The 25,851-nt window shown below is 34.7% G+C and overlaps 1 protein-coding gene across 4 annotated transcripts; it reads right to left on the bottom strand.

Moving 5' to 3' along the window:
* Positions 1-1,101: 1,101 nt before the first annotated feature.
* On the bottom strand, positions 1,102-25,851 carry LOC103576425 (bridge-like lipid transfer protein family member 1). 4 transcript variants are annotated; one of them, XM_008556635.3, is made up of 15 exons: positions 25,582-25,851; positions 24,669-25,056; positions 24,444-24,587; positions 17,191-23,549; positions 16,488-16,613; positions 15,630-15,768; positions 14,649-14,897; positions 13,487-13,740; positions 9,334-12,526; positions 8,677-8,873; positions 5,113-8,518; positions 3,854-4,057; positions 2,509-2,639; positions 2,221-2,435; positions 1,102-2,160 (listed from the first exon to the last, which is right to left on the bottom strand). In XM_008556635.3, the coding sequence occupies exons 2-15, from the start codon at positions 24,919-24,921 to the stop codon at positions 1,959-1,961; spliced, it is 15,072 nt and encodes a 5,023-aa protein (XP_008554857.1). In that variant the 5' UTR covers positions 24,922-25,056; positions 25,582-25,851; the 3' UTR covers positions 1,102-1,958. The 4 variants fall into 4 exon arrangements, with proteins under 4 accessions (XP_008554857.1, XP_008554856.1, XP_053598336.1 ...); XM_008556634.3 differs by having other exon boundaries at positions 8,665-8,873; positions 25,582-25,850; XM_053742361.1 differs by lacking the exon at positions 25,582-25,851 and adding an exon at positions 25,209-25,301 and having other exon boundaries at positions 8,665-8,873.

Genomic DNA, 25,851 nt, shown 5'->3' with positions numbered 1-25,851 from the left:
TTTTTTTTTCATCAAAAAATATATATTTCATTTTTTTGTCATAAAAAATTATATCAATAATTTATGAACCGGAGGTTGACAGACTTGTCAACAATTTTTGGATTTTTTTTTTTTGACTGAATGAATTACAAAAAAAAAAAAAATAATAAATAATATGCAGGTGTAGAAAATTTTAAAAACTGGATGGATTTTTTTAAAAATTTTTTTTCTATAATTTATTGTTTTAAAAAAAAGAAAACAGAAATTATTGGGCGTCACGAACTTCTGACTCATGGAAAATTTATAATTTTCTATTTACCTTTGAAAAAATTTTGATTAAAAAATTCGAATTTTGGAAAGTAATTTGAAATGGAAAAATGATAAATTTGTTACTCTATCTTATACTGATACTATTTGGTACTCTATCTTATGGTTAAAGAGTATATATAAATTTCATATATATATTCATTTCATTTCAGTTCCGCTGAACAGTTAAATTCCCTGTTTTCTCCGAATGCGAAGTGATTTTTTTTCTAAAACTCTGAAACTTTGAGTGGCAGAGTGAATTTGAATTTAAGTAAAATTCATAATCACTCCGAATTCACTCACGATTTTAAACAGTGTGGTACCAAAACGCAAACAAATAATAAAAGTAAACAATAAAAAGTCATTTTTAATCCATTATTTAATTCGAATATTTATTAACAAATTTTCCTATTATATGACATTATCAATATCTTAGTCATAAAGTCGATCACAGAAATAAATAAGAAACATTCATACAAACATCATATTATTTTTTTTTATCTAATGATAATAATAAAATTACAATTTTCCATTTATATTTGAGTTAATTATCATTTTTTACATCGTTTGCTTGTTAAACGACGGAATTTAGCGAGCAATATTTATCAATTTTCTATTCGATAAACTATAATATAAATATATTTTATTATTATTTTTATTTTCTTTAATTATTGATTTATTATTGACATGCCGTTTCGCAATAGTGATAAATGATAGCTCAATTAAAAATAATAAATATACATAATATATAAAACCCAATGCAACTAAAAAAATACATATATATATAGATATTTTACATATTTATAAATTCAATGAAATATCGGTGGGCGATATTTAATTGCTAAAAAAAGATAATTTTTACTTATAATCAATAAAAAAAAACTATACATTTATATTAAATACGTATAATTATGCGACTTCGATGCAATTTAAATACGTCGTTATAATTAATTATAAAAAATAAACATATACACAAAATCCAGCATTAATCTAACTAAAAAAAAATTATTTTATAATTTTTGTAATAATTATTCTTTTAATTAATATAATAATTTGCTCTTTCTGTACAACGATTATCGGTGTTATGTTATTTAGTTTTTTTTTTTTTTCTTCTTTTTTGTTCGAATGCATAATATATATTTATAATATATGAGAGGTACTATTGACCTATTAAATATTTTGTCCATGAGTTATAGGTTCAGAACGGAACGAATGGACGAATTGTCTAGCAATAATAAATCGCTTATTGATTACTATCATTCATACATAATAATAATCATAATAATAATAATAATTTTAATAATTTTTTTTAACTATCATTCGCAAGTATGAAATTATTTTCTATACATTCATTCATTTTGTTAATAGTAATTTATATATATTGAATTATTTAATTCATTGAGAATATATATTAAGTAGTCCATCGATAAATTTGATCATATCTCAATGTAATTAATTTATAATTGCACCTAATATTGGTATGTACTAAAGATAAATATATAAAGACTACACGTGTTTAGTCGTTGCTCATAAAATTCGCTACATGTGTATATGTGTCTTTATTTTTATTTTTATTATGATTATTATTATTATTATTATTATTATTATTATTTTTTTTTTTTTTTAAAGTAAATGTTTTTTAGAGGCAATGTAGCATTACAAGTTCACTTATTTTACTTATTATTATCAGAAGGATCTTCACGTACAGCCATCACCATTCTTAACATAAGAACTGCTAGTACTTTATCAAGTGGATCCATAAATCCACGTTGTATCCATTTGGGAATTGTCGTCCGTGCATGTGCAAATCCTAGTTTTTGTAGTATATAATCAATACCGTATGGTTCAATACTTTTTCCAGCCCACGAGAGTAGTCTGTAATCGTTTTTATAATTATTAATAATATTATTTTTTTTTTATTTTTATCATTATTACCTGACAGTTGGCTCTAAATGCCACGTTTTGCATCTGTAAGATCGCCAATCCTTGATAAACATTTCAGCAGGATCAAATTGTTTGCGTTTTCTCTCATCCTCTGTCATACTTGAAGTAGCTGATGTTGAAGCACTTGAAGTACTTGCATTGGTACCTTTTTTATCCTGCGGATCTGGGCTGTATGCTCTTGATGCTCCTGCACTTTGCATTGCATACTAATAAAAATAATTTAAAATAAATAAATATAAAATTAAAAATAAAAATAAACAAAACAAATAAACAATTTACCACTCGTTCTTTTTCGCTGTGATAAGAAGTTATGAGATCGTGCAAAAAGAAAAATGCCTCTGCATCTACAGTCACAAATATATGGTCCTCGAATTCCGTGATAAAGCTGCACTCTACCAGTGGTTTTTCACCTAATACACAGGAATTAAATATTAGATTTATTATATACATATTTATAATTTATAATAAATGTTAATAAAATGTAATTTTATTTATTGTCCTAAAAACAAGACTCTGCTACTCCATGCAAATTAAATTCTGGGCAACTACATTATTAATTAGGGAAAATGGTAATTATTATTGTTATTATCAATATTACTCTACTGCTATTCAAAACTTTTGCTCAATACATTTAAATAAAATGCTTTTATTTTCTATAAACTGTTTTTTTTTTACCATTTGTTACTTATTTGTACTTACTATATAAAATATGTTTAGGCAGTCCTAAAAAAATACATAGAGAAAAAAGAGAATTGCAGTGTAACTATAAGAAGAGTTTCTAATTTACCACTATGAAGGCAATGGAAAACGAATATTGCTAGTATTATTACTATATATATAATTATAATTACTATTATAATCATATACATACAATATAACAAACATGAAATATTTAATTAATTAATTTAATTAACGCTTAACTTCTAAATATTATTAATAAATTAATAAATTAATGAAAAAACAATAATTAGAATCGAGAGATTTAAAGCTGTTGCAAAAAAAAAAAAATACTTCAAGGATGACACAATAACCGATATGATTTTACGATATATTGGCAGATGCAACACATATGATTCGAATGTTTACATAGATATATATTTAATGTATGTATTAGACTATCAGAATTTTTTTTTTTTTATTAAATATCCCCAGAAGATACTTCAATAAAAAAAAAAATATCCTCCTAAAATTTTAGCTCAATATTTCAAAAATTGAGCTGCTACTTGGCGTCGGGGGGGGGGGGGGGGCTTCCCCATTTAAAATACGTAGGAAATAAATTTTGTTTTCTTATTTGGTACATAACTATGTGAAAATATTTTTTTTCTGAATCATAGGTTTCATGAATTTGTAGGAAATTGAATTCTCTACCAAAAAGATCCTCAGTATTGTTTCCTCAAAGTTGATAGACTTGTAGAGTTTGTATACAATAAACTTGTATTCAAAATTTCAATTACAATTGAGCTCAATTTTCCAGATATAGAGCCAAAATTTTAGGAGGGTTTTCTTTGTTTATTAATATTTTCTTAAGTGTGTTTAATTTAAATAAAAAAAAATTTCTTTTTCTGACATAGTCTAATGTAAATGTTTGTAGAATGATCTTTAATATAAAAAATAATAAACATACTTATGACATCCGGTGTTTTGGCTGTTTGTAAATGCTCCGTTTTGAGATGCAGCTGCAATGAAGGTAATGCGAATATAACTTCACGCGTGTGCGAATGTTCTTGAAGTTTTCCAGATGTTGATGATGTACTTCTACCGCGGCTTGTATTGCCGTCAGCCGTTGTCTCGGAACGTTCGCGTTCCACGCATGGAAATCGATCAACTGCTACAATAAATAAATACATTGTTATTATTAATTTTGCGCAAAACACTTGCATGTTTTTTTTTAATATTTTGAATATTTCTATCATATTCTGCCGCCATTTTATTTTGATTTATGATTTTTAATTTTTCTCCCATTTCTAATAAGTTACTTTTCCAATATTTAAATTTACCGCGCAAGTAATAAGAATAATAAATTATTAATGAAAATAAAAAATTTCGAGGATACTTGTTAGTTTAATTAATATATTTATCGGCACTATTAAATTTTAATAAAATTATTAAATTCCAATTTTGAAATGTCGCACCAAGATGGCGCTACTGCGCGTTGCTGTATTCAACGTTCAAATTTTTGCTCAAGTGGGGACGGTCGAATGATTGCAAAATCGATTGTTTAGTATCAACTGACGGTCCAATAGCGACAGTCAGTATCATCGACAATGGCAGTAGTCCAGATCCTTCTTTACGTTTAAATTGAAACACAGTATTGTAATTGATTCGCGGAATTATCTATAAAATTTATTGCATACAGTCATTGCTTAATTAAAATGTCTAGTGTTTGTGAAATTTAAATTGTGCAAAGTGTCTGTGGTGTCGTTAAGTGTTGAGTGCTCAGTGCTAGTGTAAAGTGTTGCTGATGGCTGATGCTGATAACTTCCAAGTTCCTGAGCAAAATCATCTGGCATCGTCTGGTGGGAAATAGCAGTTAAGTGACGTTTTTTTAGCAGCAATACACTTGGAGCAATTTAATTCAAATCTCCAAGTGTATTAGGACACCCTTCTGCATATTATTTCCCCACCAAGGTTTGTTCAAACACTTGTGTTTTTTTTTTAATTTTTTAAATATTTTTCTATCATATTCTGCCGCTATTTTATTTTGACGTACGATTTTTAGTTTTCTCCAATTTCTAATAAGCTATTTTTCAAATTCTTATATTTACCGCGCAAGTAATAAGAATAATAAGGGTGCATTCCGAAATGCGCTACGACAGCAGCTCGCAGCGCATTTCGAAATGTACCCTAAATAATAATCATTATTTAAATTTAAAAAATAAATACCATCAATTTCACTGTTGGCAAACGCATAGTGGAACCACTCCTGCAGTGATTTAAATTGAGGTGGAAAAAGAACACTTCGACTTAGACGACACACAGTCGCCATTGAGAGATGTCTTGCATGCTGTTCTTGTTGTTGTCCTAAACTAATTGTCAATGTCTGTACAACATGAACGTCACATGTATTCGGAGATTCAACACTCGGTATTTCTTGCGCTTCAGTAGCAAAACTAATGCATGGTTCCTTAAGTGAAAATAATGCCCAGCTTTTACTTTTAAAGTTTATTCCATGGAAACAAGCGAGACTTATATTACAGCCATGTAACTCCATGGTACCACCGAGGACAGTGCCGTTGGTCGGCAAGGAAAATCGTAAGCTTCCGAGTTGCAGTCCTGCTACCTGAGCCAGTACTCGCTGCCAGTGTCGATGATGACGTGCATCGGACATCGCAGTCTGGTTCATAGTCCACGGACCCTCGACTCCAGTTCCTCCTCGCATCTTTCTCTGCCCTCGTTTCTTAAAACTATTACTTGTAACCCGCTGATTTCTATTCGTCTGAAGTGAACTGAACACCCGCTTGCTATTTTTAAATTGTTGACTGAAGAACTCATCCAGTTTATAAAACATTTTTAACAAATCAGCGGTTGTCGATTTGCTGATCATTATTTGCAATTGATCCCACCCAAGATCTCCGTGCATAAATATCACAGCAGGTCTGCGTGTTGGCATAAAAGCGTCACCACTATTGCTACGATTTATCTTCCATTCGTCTCTAAGCGTCACGTCCAACGAAGAAACCCGAGTCATCAGAACACTTGTTCCCATATAATCCAGTCTCAATTCCAGTGCGAATAATTTTAACCCAAGTGTATGATCAGGTTCAGTTCCTGGTTCTTCTCTTATATGAATATAAGTGTCTATTTTACTTAACTCAATAGTGCCACCAACAAACCCACCCTTAGCATCCAAACTAGACCCACCAAGTCCAATACCGATGTACAAATTTTTATGACCTGTACTGCCTATCGATAGTCTGCCGTCAGAACGAAAATCTTTGGTCATCCAAGCGACATTTCCCATAACATTGCCCATATTCATATGAACATTGAGGCGGGTAAAATTAACAGCAAATAGCACCAACGTTTCCCAAGCAGATTCGCGCTTTTTTATTGCCGACCCAGATTGTCCTTTGTCTGAGGTAAAGCTCCACCCTCGTCCAATGTCTTTTAGTCGAGTTTGTCGTGGCATATCATTGTCAAAACTCAGTCTCAATTTATCTCTCGTCAAAGTTGGACTGCGTTCGGGTGCACTTTTGGACAAAACATCTCCAGTATGACGATCGTGATGTTTCAACAATGAGCTACCCATCACTGCCTCTTCCATATTCATCGACTGCGTTGGATTATGACCCTCAGAGTACGCAAATCCAGAATTTAAATCGCCTAAAAATAGTCTCCGTACAATACTACGTCGGTACCATGCCTTGGGAAATGCAAGAATTTCAGTAATTCGTCTCATGTCATATTTAAATGATGCAGAACCAACATCAATTATTGTTGAAAATCTTATGACAGCTCTACTGGTATCATTACTTTTTTTAAGAGGTTCACTTTGAAAATTTATTTTCCTACTTCTTGATAAATGAAATTTAACAAATTCCACATTTATACTCAATGAGTCTTTTCTCTCGCTGTCAGATAATGGTGACCACTGCGCTTCTTTCAAGCTCGATTTTTTACCACCGCCATATGGATGAAAAATATAGACGGAAAAATCAGCAAGACATCCAGTGACAGAAACACCACCGATTGCTGAACTTTCTTTGACACTTGGACTAGAAGAACCAGCCGCTGATTTAAAGTCACGAAATTCAGTGAGTTCTTCTTCAGCGCGTTTTGAAGAAAAAACAATATCCAGTGAGGGTAATTGAAGCATACACTCGACACGTGACACAGGCAAACACGAGAACCTAAAAGTTGAAGGCTGCATATGAAAGTACACGATTACGTCAACAGGAAAACTGGCATAGACGTAATTTCCACTGGCAGCAGTCGCTGCCCAAGATGAACTTTCATTGTCCAGTGGAAATACTGTACTAGCTTGACCGCCTCCTGCTATGGTCTTACTGGGAATCGGTTCAAGAGTTTGTTCTAAAAACTCCAGAATATGAGGACTGATTATTGTCTCCTCAGGAATAGTCTGCAGAGTCATCCAAGCAAATAAACTTGCTTTCTTGGTACTAGGTTTACGTAGACCCGTAACACCAGACAGTGGATTCAATAAATTACTCTCAGCAGACGTGCGCGGTGAAATAGATTCTTCAGGAAGAGTTTTTGACTCATAGTGAACTTTGACATCCAGTCCAGGGATATGAAATATTGTGAGATCAACAAGAGGAACACTTGCATGTTGCATGTAACGTAGACGTGAAGTACTGGCAGTTGATGATTTTTCTTTGCTACTGAGATGTTTTTTGCTGCTACTAGGACTACTTGGTTGGAAGTCAAAATTACCACCGGAACACGATCGTTCTTTCTTCATTCTACTGAGTAATTTTAGTTCATCTTCTCTTGCTGGATCTTTGGTATGCAGTACACACTTTCCACTGTTGATCAATACTTTGACGTCAAGCTCAAAATCGATGTTTGGTTCTTGGGGTTTTTGTGGCGCAATATGCGGTGATGAAGTCATTGAAGCTTGTTCACGGCCGAATGAATCAAGTAATGGAGCATTGCCTTCCATACTGTCATAGCTGGAAGTGCAACTCATGTCGCGATGCTTCTTTCTTAGCTCGACTTGTTCCCCTTCGATGTCCAGTGTCTCCGGCCACTCTAGATCGCCCTCAGGTAGACTTAAATCCGAGCTTGCACTTGGCAATGATGACTGACGACACATTGTGTGAGTATCACTGAATGTGACACGTGGACCGCCGAGTCCACGGACTCTCAAAGACGCCGAGCGACTTGGACCACTCCGCGGACTGCTTTCATAACTCGCGGAATTGGCCGAATTTATATCAGTGTTCAAATCTTCAGGACTTTCTAACTGATGTTCAGGCGTTGGAGACGGCACTATAAATGACCGTGAGCGGTAGGCATTGGGTTTGTTACCGAGTCCAAGTTTTCCTTTTATACCCGAAGCTTTTACCGACTGTCTTCTCAACTTTTGAATCATGTCCCTGCGGAAATCTTTGAAGACCATCGCTTCTAACTCGTGCAGACGTTTCATTTCTTGCTCGATCGTGCCGTGAGACGCTCCCAGTGATCGCAAGTCATTTATTATCTTTGCCTGCTCATTCATTTCTTTTTCTATTAATTTAGATCTTTTCTTGGCATCCAATGAAGGGTCGAACACAAATGCAGGCAAATTGTCAGTCCAGTTCTTTGATTTTTTAATCAGTATACTCTCCTGCAAACAAAATTACTTATTCAAGTACAGATATAATTAAATATAAATAAAAAAGAAAGTAAATAGAATAAATGATTTGAATTGATAAAATTCCGATGATCAATAAATTTTTTCTCAGCAAAAAACAAAAAATATAACAACCATACTTTTTTCTTAACCTGGCTAGTTCCATTTTCTGGTTGGTCCCCATCGTCGCTGTCGTAATCTGCTGATATATTAGCATCGTCTTCTTCAGAGCCAGTTAGCATTGTCAATGTATGTCCGAGGGCTGATAACTGCTGACCAACACTTACATCAAAATGGATGTCAACACCTTCCATCTGCCATTGAACGTTTAATAACCACTTGGCATTGTCTGAAATTACCATAGAAAATAAATATCATCAATTAATTAAGGCCATTCGCAAAAGTTCCCATTAGAAACCAATAGAAGCCAATAGCCCATAAGAATAAAAAAACGTTAATAAAAAATTTCAAATTAGAGGTTTTTGAACTTTTCTGGAACGAGGGTAAATGTAGTAGAAATACATTTTGAGAAATATGATTTAAAAACGTTCTTTTTACTTAAAATTCACTCAAATAAAGTCTTAGATAAACTTTTTTTTTGTTATCAAAATTACAAAAGTTCAAAAAAAGTTCCACTCAAAGTTCTAATCTATTTCAAGTTACAAGTTCCACATGTCGAACTTCTTTGAACAATTTTTTTTACTCGGGTCTGACAATTGAGTCATTAAAAATTCTTAAAAAGTGGGGGCAGTCTGAGAATGGCTGCAATAATTGATGAATTTAAAAAAACTAATTAACAAGTGTATTACCTGATTTGTCTTGTTTTTGTGCGATAGTTCGACTGCACACTTCATAAGTCCCTTCAGAAACCACACACAGATTCATAATACTGCTGTCATTCATGTCAGGTTTCCAGTCATCTAGCGACGTCTCAAAGTCTTCAGCAAATCTCAAACAAAAACCAACAAACCTAGCTTTGCTAACTAAACTACCACTACTACACGCTGATATACTCGTATTTTCCAAAGTAACAACAACAGCACCACGTGATTCTCCATCATAAAGACCCCGTGTCATTCCCCAATTATTTGGCGGTAGTGGGTTTAAAGGAACACAAATTCCCATATCATCAACAGTAAGTTGTAAAAATAGAGTGCCCAAATTTGGCGAACTCAATTGACTTGTCAATTGTCCAAAGGGAACTTTTTCAAATACTTGTTGAGTTGCCGTCAGTACTTCTTTATTTAAATTAGCGCGCTTTTCATTCCAATACTCGTATGCATTTTTGTAGTTAAGCCACACGAGAATCGCTTTATCCACAGCCATGGGTTGAATATAAATAAGTGGTCTTTTAAGAGTAATTAATACAACCTCTTTGTCAGCACCTTGAGCCATTTCTTCTTGAAATGCATTTCTTAAGCCTACACGTGTATTAAAAAATGCAAACTGTTGAAACTCTGGTTCTGCTTCTTCAAACATAACATTTTTAAGCAGTTGTCCAAGTGAAAGATTTATATCAACTTGAGCTTTACCAAATAATTTGGTATAAGGATTTGGTTGAGCTGCACCGGATACATTCTGTACACGATTTGACAATTGCAATTCAACTGTACCAGTTTCTAACCGCACTGCTGAATTAGTTGGTGTCGTTGCTGTCAATTGTATCCTCTTGATACGTATAACAAGTGAAAATAAAATTCTTTTTAAACTAGAGCTGGCAGGTTCTTCGTCTTCCAGCCACAAGGGAACGGGTTTTTCGCCACCGTAAACTTTTTGCACAACTTCATTAACTTCTTTCATAAATACTTTTTGCACAAAGACCAAGTGATTTAGTAAATCTGTCGTCAATGAATGCTCAAAAATTCCAATATCTGCAGTAGCGCTGAGATAACTTCCTTGACGTAAAACAACACCATCAGCTATTTTACTGTCGTTCAAACTACTGCTGCCGTCTTGGATGTATTCTGCGGATACATGAACTTTCGGAAGTTCAATGCTGGCTTCAGACGGCAAATTAGCCTCGGTAACTTGAAGTTTTGTCGTAAAACTGAGACTATGGTGAGGTAGATCTATTGTAAATTTAGCTTTGCTACCAGTAATACCTGAGCTGTTGACTTGATCCATTTTATATTGGGCTTGAAGCGACGGAAGAAGTGCTGCAGTTATACTTAAGCTCTGTAAAATAATGTGAAATTGCATTACAATGGGTTCCAAAAGACTGGGACCCGGTTGTGGCTTTTCGATATCAACTGAGGGCGCAGGTGGATAATTATGTGGACTACCCGGTACTCCATCGCCTTCTTCTTGCTGTTGACGTGACATACGTGATGAGGTTCTCGTGACGCGTAATTCTTGTAATGTTGATGACAATTGTTTGCTACCACGTGTCATCATTCCATGAAGAGCAACCGGATGCTGAGGTATGTCAATATTAACTGCTCCGACAGTTAATAATCCACTGTTTTTATCTTTCTGACGACGTGTTACACTCGAATAAAGAGCTTGAGATTTTCCTACAGTAACTTTGACAACAGTCTGCTGATTTGGAGCAACGCCTTCCAACAAAACGATCATTGTCCTGCCTATTTGTCCAGTTAAGCTGCACTCCAGACTCGCAGGTTTGGATTTTTTACGACACGTTAGACTCGCATGGAGACTAGTAATTTCGGCTTCTAATTTAAGACCACTCAGAGTCGCGAGCAGTCGTGTCCGGTGAATTTTAGCAACGCCAAAAATTATTAACCTCGTGCGCTCGCCGGTAACGACATTCATTTCGCGTGCTGCTGGTGCCGGTGCTGAAGTAAACCCAGGCTCGTTGTTTAAACCTTTTTCAACGTCTCCATCTTTAGCTTCTGCTGAATTGTCATATTTACGTGTACTCTTATAATGATCCACTGCCTCAGCTGGTAACGAGAACCGATGGGTGATAGTTTTAGTTTCCGGTCGAGTGGCATACAAGTCTAATAAATAATAAATTGTTCTCCAGCAGCGAGGAGTCAAGCTAGAGTTGTCTTTACACTTGTCAGACAATACGCTAAATTTATCTAGACCAGAACCATTGGGACTGGCACCGAAACTTGGAGTAATGACACCTTCACTTAAATTAATATAACCTTTGACACTTTTACCAGTACTTCTTAATTTCTGAGCAAAACTCTGTGGTCGCGACCTTATACTCGAGGATGGTGATAAAACTTTTGGCTGATTGACGTCATAACTCGTTTGCAGTAGAGTTTCTTCAATTTTTTTACCGCTACCACCAATATTACTATCACCTAGATGAAGCTGATCCTGAAGATCTGACGCTGATGAAGAACCATTTTTAATATTGTTATCATTTACAGTCAAATTATCATTTCTCTTGGTCTCTGGCAACTGTTCCTTCAACTCCATCTGCGTTTCTTTAACATTTTGATACATGTTACTTATTTGATGCAGTAGTCTGAGCAGCGGCATGTTGACTTGCTGACTTATGTATCGTATATTCAAGCTGAAATTTACAACAGTACTCGTATGTTTTTTCAACTGCCCTCGGGAAATATACAAGACATTTTGCCGTTGAATCATATCATCTACGGTCATATCGGCCATCTTCTTGATGTCAATATCGATTCCAATTTTTTCACACAAAAACGCTGGAGTTTCTGATGGAATGTCGAGAAAAAACTTCGACCCTTTTCTCGGCTGATATTTTGGTGCTTTCTTTTTATCAGGAACTTTACCGAATTCACTGACAACGATATCTATTCTCATAGTATCCATTGTTCCGACTAGGGATAAATTAGACCCCAAAGATTCTAATGATGACACGTTATTTATATTACCGGAACCAATTGCTGACAGCATTTGCTGAGGCATTACTGACAGTGATGAAAGCAATGGTTCAAATATTAAGTGAGCGTCTAATAAACGCAGCGAGTCTTTCATTGGATATAAACAAGCGCCACTTTGTATATCTGAATCTTCAGTGTCTTCCGTTGTCATTGTATTTATCTTTGAATCCTAAAATTATTTATTCATCATAAATATATTTGATTAAATTTTAATCAAAATTTTTTATCATACTTAATTATAATTATGGCCCAAGTAGGACACTTGACTTTGTGGCATCTATAAGATATCAATTTTAAGGCCGTTTTTTAACATATCAATAAGGCATCAAACGATCAGAAACTTGTAACCGAAAAAATATCTGCTTAAAAGACTTGACACAAGTGATGACAAAAATGACATTACAGATAATAGTAAAATAAGTCATCTAAACGATTTTCTAATTGGAATTTTTTTTTTAAATTACGAAAAATAACACAAATTTTATATGGCTCCTAGGACCAACATCCGTATGTCTTATTTATATAAAAAAATTTGACTTTGAAACAAAAAAAATTTGTTTTGTCTTTTTAAAAGACATATTTATGACATCTTAAAGTTGTCTCCATGCTACTTGGGTATATTAAGGCCATTCTCAGACAGAGTCCCCCTTTTTCTAAAAATTAGGGCATTAATTGAAAAAAAAATCTGGAAAGGTTGACCTTGCGGGCCAGCCCCGAAACTTCTCATTGTTTTCGAGCTCAAGGAGCGTCAAGACCTGTTCAGAACTCGGTTTTCGAAAATTAGATCGAAACTTATGTTTTTTTTTTTTTTTTTTTTTTTTTTTTGTGAAATTTCCAGTTTTCTTAATGGGAAGTTAAAAAACGACGAAATCAAAATTTTGCCGAAATATAGATTTAAGAAAAATATTACTTACAGTTGTTATCAATCAGAAGTTAAAAGTAATTGAATATTTAAAAAAAATAGGGGGTATTGTCTGAGAATGGTCTTAATTTAAATAAACAGATAACAATAACAAATGACAAGTGATACCTTAGCAGCCTTTTGCTCAGTACGAAAGACCTGACAAGTACGACAATAAATGGCAATAATAAAATACAGATAATTAATCAAATAAATTACAATATTTACCCAATTTCCCTTGAGATTACTCTTATCATTGTCTTTGATAAATTCCTGTTGCTTTGCCATCCAGCTGTACAAGTCTTCTCCAGCATTGATCTGTCGCGTTGATTGATGAGTCGTCGGCGATGTTATTTGATCTATACTACCAGTACTATTCGGACTATTGTGACCTCCAGAATAAATACTAGGATTTGAACCCAAATTATGGGATTGCAAAACCTGAATTTGTGGGGTTTTTTCTTCCTGAAGTGTTCCGTAGCCTGTTAAAAAAAATTATTATTCATAACTTTAAATTTAAAACCCATCATAATCAAATATTATCGACCAATTTTTTTAAAAATAAAGTGCGATCGCGTTTTTTTTTTATATATTATTATAAAGCCAATAGAAGCATTGATGGCTTTGACAGAACAATTATAGACATCACATGTTATATATAGAACTTCTTTGGGTACTTAAATATATGAACTCTACCTGTTTTTAATAAACAACTATCCAGTACTGTAGATAATGCATTTGAATCAATTCCACCAGCGAGTATATAAAGACAGATTGATGCTATTTTTTATACTATTAGATAACAAGTTTTGAGACAGTCGTGTAAGACAAAAATGATTTTACATTTGAATTTATTTGTGTCGTTCATATTTTTATAACATAATATCCCTGACAAATATCTTTCAATATAATTTTCACAATTTTCCTGAAAAACTAGCACCCAAATTAGTTGTGAATATTTTGTCGGAGATATTATGTCCGGAGATATTTTGTCGGGGAATCTTTTGTCGGGGGATGAAAACGTGCGGAATCGTATAATTAGTGTTCAAATATTTAAAATTTCATTCAAGACTTTAATAAACTCACAATTATCAAAAACTAATTAAGGTTTTTTAAAAAAAGAACTGTATTGTTTTAATTTTTTCAATTAAATATCTTAATTAATCATCGAGACCGAAGTCTTGATGAGCCCTTTCGATTGTCGCCAAGTTCGTTCAAATCAGGTGATTCGTTCTTAAGATATTGTATGACAAAAATGAATTTTTTTTATCTAAAGATATTTTTTAAGCTAAAAAACAGCGGGAAGTTTTGGGGTTGGTCCGCAGGGTCAACTGTTTTTCAGATTTTTTTTATTGGAATAAAGAGTTATATAATTTGTTAATAAACTTACTGATATTATTAGGATCCCGGGGCTGATTGAACAGGCCACCGCTAGCGAGCAATGGAAATACAATACTCGCCCGCGAGCTAATGGGTACCTGTGTAGGTTGCAATGATCTCCCTCGTTTGTGATTTGCAACAGGTGGCGAGGGAGACGTTAGTGATTCTGGACCAGTGGGTATTGGTGTAGACAAAGGACTAGTTTCTCGACCACGTGGAGAACTAACTGGCACTGTCAGACCATCACCACCACAAACACCTGATTGTTTTTATTCAAAGCGTATTAAGGTTTAAGATAAGACACCACAGTTATTACAAACAATTAAAAACATTTAGTTATATATAGGCATAAAAAAAAGCAAACATATATTTTTATGTTAAGGATTTTTATGAGTAACATGCTTGATCAGTTAGTCTACGAAGCTCAAAGCGGTGTTGAGAATTGTTAAATATTTTTAAATTTAGGCCGGGCCACTAGTGTGAAATTTTGAAAAAATCAATTTTTTTTTGCATATTTTGATAGTCTGTACCTTCAAAAATAACATACTAAAATTTCAAGTGCATATCTCAGTTTTTTTGAGTTATAGCCATCTGAAGAGCAGTCGCTTATCAGTTCTCAAAAATATATTTCAAAAATTACTGCAGTTAACTCGAAACAAATCATTACTATGAACCTCCAGTTTTCCGATCGAATCAAAAATGTAATTGTGGCAGGCCAAAAATAATCAAATTTTCGCGCGAAATTTGAAATTTTTTTTAAAAACTCCACCATTTTTTTCAAGGTTAATTTTTTTCTTAAAAAAAATTCCCAAAGATCATCTTTTTCAGGAGATCACACTAGCGGTCCCCCTTAATAATTTAAAGTGTAGTGTTTAATTATACTGTGTTGAGAGTAGACTTGTAGTAAGTTTTAAATTTGTTCCATGTTGTTGTTGTTATAATTTAATACGTTTGATTGATTATTTAATGGGAAGACTGTCTTTAAATATACCTGTACTCTTGTCCTGCCCAGGCTTGACCTGAGTATGCTTGTAAATGTGATCCGTGTTGATGAGCATCGCGCATTCATCTGTCACCTCTTGATCGTCACCGTCGCCTGCACTACCTTCACCGTCAGTCAGCAAATTTTCCTGTGTACGAAGCAAAGCAAAACACTCGGTGTGTTCAATTACAAAAGCTTCTAATTTACGTGAATTAACTATTTGTGATTCATTATTTTGTTATTTTAAATTACATATTATTTATACATTATGTAATTTATTCATTTATTAATTACGTATTTTACTTTTTTTATTCTAAGGCAGAGTTTTATTTTTTTTAAATTAAATTATATGAAAATGTGTGAGTGGAGCTGCAATTATATTTAATTTTTTTTTTTTTTTTCGTGAATGTGCCTACTATTCTACTACCCATTGATGAGAATGATTTGTAATTACATAAAATGATAATTATTTTAAGTAATGATAAATAAAACTAACAAAAGGCTCCCTTGTGCTAAGGCACAGCGCGTACTTTATTAAGCGATTAAAATTTCACTTGTGACAAACGTTGTGTTGAAATAAAAAAAAAAACAAAAAAAAGAAAACTCTTACGCCTTTTTGAATTGTAAAGACTATCTTCTTGCTCAGCTTTTGTCACGTACACAACAGATTTCTCCTACGGAGATTACTTATTCAATTATTTATTATTTTATACTGCATTGTAATCAATTATTTATTTGTTAAATTATCACAAAATTACTTTTCACTGATTTAAATATTTTTCTCTATTGTGAAAATTATTTTATCTATCAATCTAAATTAAATGAAAAATTTATGAGAATTAAAAACAAATTAATAATAATTCTTACGTCTTCGGGATCAGAGACTGCGAAGGTAACATTGAGTGGTTTCACATGTTTCGTTTTGTAATTGTGTTCTAGAAGAAGGGGAGTATACAGTACATTTTTCCACTGTCTACTCAAGACGATAACTCCCTTTGAAAAAGAAAATAGATAAATAAATAAATTGAATTTTATTGCATTGGATAATTGTTAAAAATATATGAAGTAGGAGTTTGCAAATCGGGTTCGAATGGAATCGAATATCATTATTCGATTTAAATAATTCGAAATTTTTGGTCCGTGACTGCAAGACAAATCTTCGAGACGAGTTTGAGACCCGACGCCCGGATTTTTTAAAATAATTTTCCTGGGATTACTCCGGAATCGCGCATAATAAAAAAAATTAAGGTCAGATCATAAAACTAGACCCTTTAAATTACAATTTGCCTCTTTTGTTTTTATTGTACGACCATTTTCCTTCGAGTTAGTCAGTTGAAAATCACTTCAAAATTTTGAATTTTTTAATATCCCTTAATTTTTGTGACTAGTGTATTATTAAAAAAAGTTTTAAATTTCTACTGTCGCAATTAAATTCCCGGATACTTTCCGAAATTCCCTAATAATTCCCAATATTTCTGGTTTGTGGCCACCCTGGGTAAGTCCAAAATGTCCGCAGCCCTAATATGAAGCAACAATGAATAATAATTAAAAATAAAAAGTTAAACTTTACTTGACGAAGTGTAGACAAAAGTGGAACTTCATCCTCTCGAAGATTATCATTGATTGCGTCTAAATCTGACAGCAGAACATACTTTTGTAGAATGCTGCACAGCTGACAGGAAGGATCTTCTTGAAGAGTTTTGGCCAGTGGTGTAAGTCTTCCATACCGACTTTTAACGGGCATATGAATACCCTGAACATCCAAAGCTTCAGCCATTAAACAAGCAACGATAGCCGTCGATCTTCTGTACATACAACGAAACATATGAACAATACGTATTGCAAATCTATTGCTGGGATTCATCCAGGCATTTATTGCTGGTGATGCCGTGCTTAGTAGATTCCAATCAAGACGCGTGTAATCTATTTTCCGTGTTATAGGAGTACGTGGTGGTGCAGCAAAATTAAACCAAACTGTTTTCAATTCAATAACACACGATACAGTATTACCATTAGTAACTCTCGTTACAAGACTAGTAGATGTAGCACTTGGATTTATTTGGGGATTATTTGCTGCAGTGGCATTCGCTGTAGCTGTATTAGCTTCCGGTTCAGTAGTAGCAGTAGGAGCTGACATATTGTCTTCATCATGACTCTTAACGCTGTCAGTGTAAAATATTTCTGTTTCTGTTTTTTTATCATCATGGCCATTGTCGCCTTTTTCAAACTGCGATCTTTTTACTATTTTTAATTTAATTCCCTCAAGACCGCATTCAAACATAATGAAACCCAATCGATCTTCTCCACTTCCGAGTGTAAACTCCTCAGTGGCTTGTGGCGGTCCCTGTTGTTTATTACTCTGTTTGTCTTTGTCATCTGTCGGCTGATGTAAATAATAGTCAATACATTTTAACGGGGATGTTATTCGCGTACAGGTAAATAATACCCGCGAGTAATGTGCTGGTATCGCTGTAATGACAGCATCTTTTAATATCGACGACTCATTTCTCAGCCGACGTAATTGCGAATGCATTTTCCCAATATTAAGTGTAACTATTATTTCTTCCTGTTGTTTCTCCGATGTTTCAATCCAAACGGTCTCACCTCCGCTGATGTCCGTCACGACAGCAGTACTCTGATGTGCTGGTAAAAATGCTTTGCTTATTTTGTTAACTTTTTTTTGATTAGGTAACACTGGGGGTTTATGAAATGTATGGACAACTTCACGTGCTTGTTTCCCGATGTAAAATCGTGCTGTCACTTCGTCGAAACAAATCGCAAAAAGTGAAACACACGTGAGATCACGGATATTGTCTAATGCAGAAAAAGAAATTATTTCTTCAACTACAGAAGCTTGTAAAAGTGTTATATTTATTTTAGGTAAAATAATACTCCCTTGCATTTGGGTTGTTATGCTTTCTTCGTAAACATTTGTTTGTAAAATTTTATTTTTATCATCCCCTAGACCATTTTTAATATTTCTTTCAGCTGTTGATCGTTTGGAACTCGTTTGCACTTGACTCCAGTATGACAAACTCTGGTCTTGTTTTAAAATATTAGCATCTTCGACACGGGAAATACATTCACTGTGAAGATGATTCAATATTGTCAGCGGATGTAAGCTTGCAAGAGTAGGCGTAATGACATCGATGAATCGTTGAAGTGATTCCAGTACCATCGGACTTATCATGATGTCAACATCCCCTTTCAATTTAATAATGACAGTAGTACTTGAACCAGTTTCATGCTGTACTGTTAGCAATTCTTCTTCATCACGAGTATTGTTATCATCTTCACCTTCTGATTGTATCAACGTTGAATTATCCCAGAGATAAGGATGAGTCGGTGTTTTATTTGACGAACTGGCCATCGGTGACGTATCATTACGAGTTACCATTTTCAATGAAGTGAATCCCTCGGTAATGACATCAAACTTCGGTATAAATCGGCCGCCAATGTAGACCAGTCGGCCGTCTTCAGTTCTACGAAACATGGGCGTAGTAAAGGCATCACTGGCTGATGTAAATGATGATTGACTCCAATTGGAACACTTTACTTGAGTTAAATGACTTACGTAACTAGACATAAGCAGCGGAGAGTCAACAATCGGCTTGTTGACTTGCATATGAAGATTAACAAGCGCCATGTCTTCTTGTGATGATACTGCAGATATAAAACTTGTTGATGATACTGAATGGGTGTCTGAAGAATCATTCAAAATCCCATTCTCTAAAGGACTGCCCTCGGGTTCGGAAAAATTGTTTTTCACAATACGCGGACTCCTACGTGTCTGTTGTGACTTGGCTCGTTCTAGTGTGTGCGCTTTTTCACTAATAGTGACTCCAGCGTTAGCAGTGCTCTCAACGATCGACAAATCTGATGAATATTTTTTCTTCATGCTGCCATTACGCGTTAAAACAGGACCCGCGCTTACTATAGACTGTCGTAAACTCGACGTACGACTACCGGCTAACCCATGACTAGTGTCTTCATCAGCAGAGTAAAATGCTTCTGAATGATTCTCTGAAGACATAGATATAGTTCGTTGTACCTCTTGCTTAAGACGTTCCTCAGAGCTGGATTTAGGTCCTCTGTACAATGATTGACGTGAGTCCGAAATATTGACACCGTCAGCACTCTTAGCTGTGGTGGGTGGCCTCGACGCATGTGACAGCTCAGATGATACAGCCGGCAGTGACTGCGGACTGCAACTCTGCTGTAAATTATCTGTCTCAGGTGCGTTGAAGTAATCCACTGCAAGCTTTGAGTCTGACACACTACTTTTTGGAGCACTATCTATTTCAGGTACACTCAATATTGATCTACTACGTTCACTGTTTAGCTTTGAGTCCGAATCTAACTTTTGAGGTAGTTGAGTTATTGGACTTGCGTCAACAAGACGTGAGTATGGAACGTCTTTTAAATTTGATCCTCGAATTGATGTATACGAGAAACGTCTACCTAGAGGTTTTCTATCACTTGCAGGACTTCCTGATGCCGTGCTGAGTTTTGTGCTTCCGTCTTCAGTGGTCGAGTCAATAGCAGAACGTGACCTCTCCACACTGGGCTTTGATGACTGCGTGCCTTCTTGAAAAACTGTAAGTTTTAATCCTGGAGCAGGTTGGTAAATATCCTGCAGAGACACGTCTTGTAAACTATAAGGTGGCGTATGAAAAACTAATTGGTCGTCATGTAAAATTGACTGACCAAATCCTTTTTCTTTTCCCGTTGGATTTATTCTGTACGCTGCGATATTTATTCCATCTTGTAGATCATGATAACTGGGTTTGAAAAATCGTGAGCCATTTTTATTACTTCCAAAGAATGTACAGCCACCTATGCAACCACACTTGGTGGGTTTTACGCCACTTTCTTGAGGCCAGAGGAACCAAAGTCTTTTGGTAGCTTCATCATGAGTTTTTAAATACTTGTTTTGAATAATATGAAGATTGTGCTCGGGCTTAGGTAATGAAACAGCAGCTTCAATAACAACTGGACCCATTGACACTGAGCCCACTTCAAGCCATATGTCTGAACCGTCACCAGACATTCGGCTGCTTGCATTAGTATGTGATCTAGCACTTCCTGTTGTGTTTGTGTTACTAGTATTCGCAAAATGTCCCGCAGCCGAGACAAATTGACGTGTTAATATCGTTGGCATTACGCCAGTAACACCAGATTTAACTTGTTGTCCGTGTAAATTACATGTAGACACGCGAATCGGTGATATCCATAGCTGAGTTGCTGTGCCAGCTTCCTGTAAATAAAGATCTATTGCGTCAATCGCCACGCGTGTCATTCTGTACTTGATGTCTTCTGAGCTGGGACACCTGTAGTGATTATCCGGATCACTGTCAGGACACTGCAGTGGTGGTAGGCCATGATGACAATGATGTGGTAGCCCAGGTGGTCTCATTAAATTCTCAGTGTCTTTGGCTGTCAGCAGAAACGTTTCTAAAGATGTTACTAAATGATGCAGTTGAGGTGACGTAATTTTCCCACCAAGTTTACCGAGCTGTACTTCAATTAACCATGCGTACTCCAAGGTCTCTTGATCTAAACTACGTCCCTCGCTACTGAACATTGCGTGTCCACGTACTTGAAGGGCGCTTAGCATCAAGTGTCCTTGGCTCAAGTGCTTTTCTTTATTCGATCTGACAACATTATCGGTGATGAGCATTATCGCGGGTGAAAGTAAAAGCTGAAGCTCTGTTTCCTTGAATCCCTTACGCATTTCAAAGCCAAAACGCTCTAAGAGAATGACAGGACACGGAGGATCATTTTCATTGCAGTTTTTAATTAAATGCGCTTGAATATCGTGCATTGTTATACCGACGGTTACTTCGAGAGGACGGTAGTATCGGGGATCAAATGTTTTAGATCGGGCTTCCTCGTCTTCCACTGATGCCTCAACGCTACTATTCTGCGTATCACGATCTTTACCTCTGTCAGTTGGATTATTTACGGACGGTCGGCTTTGCTGCATGTCTGTAAATGTCTGATAGTCACCGAAAATGTTTTCCTTCAGATGGAGGAAATTTTTTATCAGAGATCCGTAGAGGATGAGCATTGATGGGCCGATTTCCAGTTCCAGGCTGACTTTGTCGGGTGCAATTGACTGCGGATCGAATTTCTGATTGCCGTCTTGAGCCCAACGCAGTCCTGGAGACTTTCTACATCGCGGAATCCTCATTGGGGACAGCAGAATTTCTTCTTTCTCGGGCGTTGTTATGTTCGCTTGAGGTGCTGGACCCAAAGGTGGACATGGATGATACGTATAGTTAATACTGAGAGCAACTATTGGTACAGACCAGCAATCTATCCACCCTAAACTCTTCTGGCAAACATTTCTCCATTTTTTTAGACGTGATAAATCCGCGATGTGTTTACTTGAACCGTCACGGGTTATTATTTTAGCATTTTTATCTAGGGCTAGCAATACTACACGATTTGTGTTAACTTCAGGTAAATAAAATGACAAATCAACACTCTCACCTTGTATCCAAAAGCGCAATGGGATTGTCACTGGTAAATACTCCGTAAAAGGCAAGTCAAAGGAGAGATCAAATATTTCACCGCAAAATGCAATATGTGCATTCTCTTGATTTTGCGATGAACAGTCAATCCAATTATATTCATTACAAATAGTTATCAATTCAAATTCTTTTAATAATAAACTAAATTTCCATGTATAAGGAACAAAATGTAGAATATCAGGTCGTGATTTACTTGCCCAGTCATTTATCATATCTTGAAAAAATTCTTTATGCGAGTAAACTAAATTCGCCGTAGCTTTGCATCCAGTCAAATTTAACATCCACTCTTGATGATCATTCCATCTTATTGGATAGTGACACTTTATACCAAATTCTAGAGTTTCACTTTCAACAAGACTACGATACTGAAGACTCGTCGTTGCTTCGAGATGCAACAATTGCCCGGTTATTTTAGTTGTATATCCGTCTTGAAGAACAATCCATGGCATAGTTACTTCTAAATAAGATCCAGGACCAACATTTATGTGAACTGCATTTGTTTCGCGATTTTTACTGAACAGTATGTCGACAGTGGCTTCATTGAGAGTAGATAGACGAATATCAAATGACTGGACTTGTCGCTTGTCACCGGGTCTTGGTGACTTTGTTATTTTCATCGGTTGATAATCGTTTGGAAAAAAAAATTTAAACAAATGTTCTCGTTGCCGATCAGCCCAAGGCCCGTAACTAAAGTCTGTACCTTTACCGCATTTAACATCAATACCCCAAATTGGTGGCATTGCTTCAACCATATCACCGTTTGCTAATCTAATCATCTCTGGATGTTCCGGCACGACTCCTGGTTCATCCATATAATAATAAACTTCCATATTATTTGAACTGAGCACCACGAAACCTTCACCCATGTAACGCGGCGGGTCATCAACCATTCCCGTGTATTTAGGACTTGGCGCTAAAATAACTTTGAAATTTTCAGCCTTGCATTTAGTAAAATGCATAAAATGATCGTGTCTCGACGCCGCTGGTTTTGTGGAGTAAACAAAATGCGCTTCCTCGACAGTTATCGACAATGTCGTTGGTACTAAACGATTACCAAATACTATTCTCCCGGTACATATATCCAACTTAATCACAGGTATTAAATCACGCCATGTACGAGCCAACACATGGGCTTCTTGTTTACGTATATTTTCCATATGCCGTGACACGTCCATGGCATTTATTTGCTGGCGTACTTCATTGGCCGCGTTATTAATTGACTCGCCATCACGATCATCGATATTAACAGTATGGTTGATATCGTCATCGGGAAACATCTGCGAGGATAGGCCGAATGTTTTCTCTAAATGGGCATACAAATCGCAACGATTGTATACATGAAGCTCAAATCCATTTAACATGACCGAAAGACGTGTATCGGAATGTGAAAGATCTAAAATAATAATTATTTATTATATTAAATATAAATAAAACCTTTATTATATTTATTTTTATGATACCAGCATCAAAACTTGAAGTTTCAGTGTCTCTATAGCCAGACAAAACAAGTGAATTTCAATCCAATGCTGTGAATTAATATTAGCAAACACGTAAATTGTGAATGCCTTTGTCAACGGGTAGAAACATTTAGTCTTCGTCCCTTGGCAAATAATGTTTTTACACGTTGACTGAAGGCTTTCGCAATTAAAACTCGGATACTTGTCATTTGTTTAACAATAATTTTAAACCATTAATTTTATTTACGTAAATGATAGTTCTGACTGTGATTAAGTTTTATAAAAATTAGTGTGAATAATAAATAGTATTTACAATTTACTTAATAATAAACTGCAAATGAAAATTTACGCTTACGCTAATAGTTTTAAATTAACTTGTTTCTGACTGGATGCTGATACTGAAACTTTAAGTTCCAATGCAGGTAATCATGAAAAATCTAAAGTAACTCGGGAAGAAACACGATTTCAGACTGCGTGTGCACGAGTCAAAAAATAAATTCAGATTTAAGTCTCAAAGTTCTCAATGAAGTTTTTGATGATCAATTTAGAATTCGAAGATTGACAACAGTATAGAAAGTTATCCTAGTTCAGTCCTCATAGTAGTAATTACGACCAATTTACCACTTTCAGGACTAAACTGGAATAACATATTCTGAACTAGAGTCTCAAAATACTCAAAACATAAAAGAATAACTTTATCCACATTTGAATTCAAAAGTCTCCTTCGACGTATTCTCTCCCCTTCTTTTTCTGTCAGTCAACTTTATCCTGGTCTAAAATTCTTTTGTTTCATCCCTCGTCACACAATATACTATTTTTAAAAAAATTACCTTCAGACACATCTTTGGGAACATAACTTCTCCACCATCTAAATATTAACCAACCGTCTTGTATTCTTAAACTATAATCAGTCGTGATATAAACTATATCTCTAAACATTATTTTTCCACTTAAAGCACACAGTGTAAAGGATCCTAAAAATTCAAATACAAACACTTGTTACCATAATGATAATTTAAATAATTAAACCAATGATAATTAGAGAAACAACTTACCAACTTTCACATATCCATCTCTTATAACAAATCGATTTAACAGTCGTGTGATAACATATCCAATAACTCTACTATTGTAATAAGTAATATAGATGACCCATGATATTGCGGATACTAATGAACACAGCAACCAGATGAAGTTGCTGTCCATTTTAAGGTCATCGAGGATAACATGCTCCGAATAATTCCAGTATGCCGGCTCGATCCCCGAAAAGGATGGGGCTGTACTGTTGTACAGCTCGTAGTCCGCCATCGTGATGCTTGTGGCAAGATGAAGTCAATGTTGATGATTATGGTGGTGGTGATGGTAATGATTATGATAATGAAGATGATGATGATCTATTGATCTCAGCTACTCATAAAATTAATTCCCATCCTCTTAGCCGGCCTTAAACAATAACATCAATTATATTAAATTGATCAATTGACATTTATAAATTTTAAATATCAATTTAATTAAATTAATTTTAATTCATTTACTTTTAAATAGACACATAACCTGCTGGAATATTTTACACTTTTAATATAATAAATACTTACATTGATTTACATTATATATGAACAAAAAAATTAAATATACATGACTCAATGAGATTATTCATTTTTATCAGAGTTATCAATTAATAACATGATGTACAGCCAGATTATTTCCATCATATATAGATGTTTTTTTTTAGCAAAAAAAAAACAATGATAATAATCAGTTTATAAAACGTTTTCACTGTATAATTTATAAATTATTATAATTATAATATATAGTAATGATATTATGATTACTTGGCACAAAAATAAATAGTAAATGAGTAATAAATAATTAAGTGTAATATTATTTAGCAGTTTATTGTATAAATAACTTGTGTGCTAAAATGTTATTGATATTTTTTTTTTGATAGTGGCAATAAATATATCGTACCTCTGACACTTTAAATTACATTGTTGTCGTAATATTTATTGGATTTAGTGTAATCGGTGATATCGCATTTAGCCTCATGTCAAAGCGCTGTCATTGCTGTTAATGCAAGACACAGCTGTAGTAGTACACATTCGCACATCTTATCTTTTAGTTTTCACATACTCCATACTCTCACTATATTATTATTATTATTATTTCCACGGACTACTATTATTATTGTTTTTATTACCCGCCATTGATAATTGTTCCCAGAAATCGTGATAACAGGGA

This window comes from Microplitis demolitor, chromosome 1 (assembly GCF_026212275.2).
Source record: "Microplitis demolitor isolate Queensland-Clemson2020A chromosome 1, iyMicDemo2.1a, whole genome shotgun sequence".
Taxonomy (NCBI): Eukaryota; Metazoa; Arthropoda; class Insecta; order Hymenoptera; family Braconidae; genus Microplitis; species Microplitis demolitor.
Note: the sequence above shows the minus strand (reverse complement) of the source record. Positions and strands in the feature narration are given on the sequence as shown.

Excerpts from the sequence above, each read along its gene's own strand:
- LOC103576425 (XM_008556634.3), bottom strand. The coding sequence starts at position 24,921 with ATGGCGGACTACGAGCTGTACAACAGTACAGCCCCATCCTTTTCGGGG. Across the intron at positions 15,769-16,487 it reads CAGTCTCTGATCCCGAAGAC|GAAAATTTGCTGACTGACGG; the intron begins GTAAGAATTATT and ends CTTCGTACACAG. Across the intron at positions 4,058-5,112 it reads TGCCAACAGTGAAATTGATG|CAGTTGATCGATTTCCATGC; the intron begins GTATTTATTTTT and ends TATTTATTGTAG.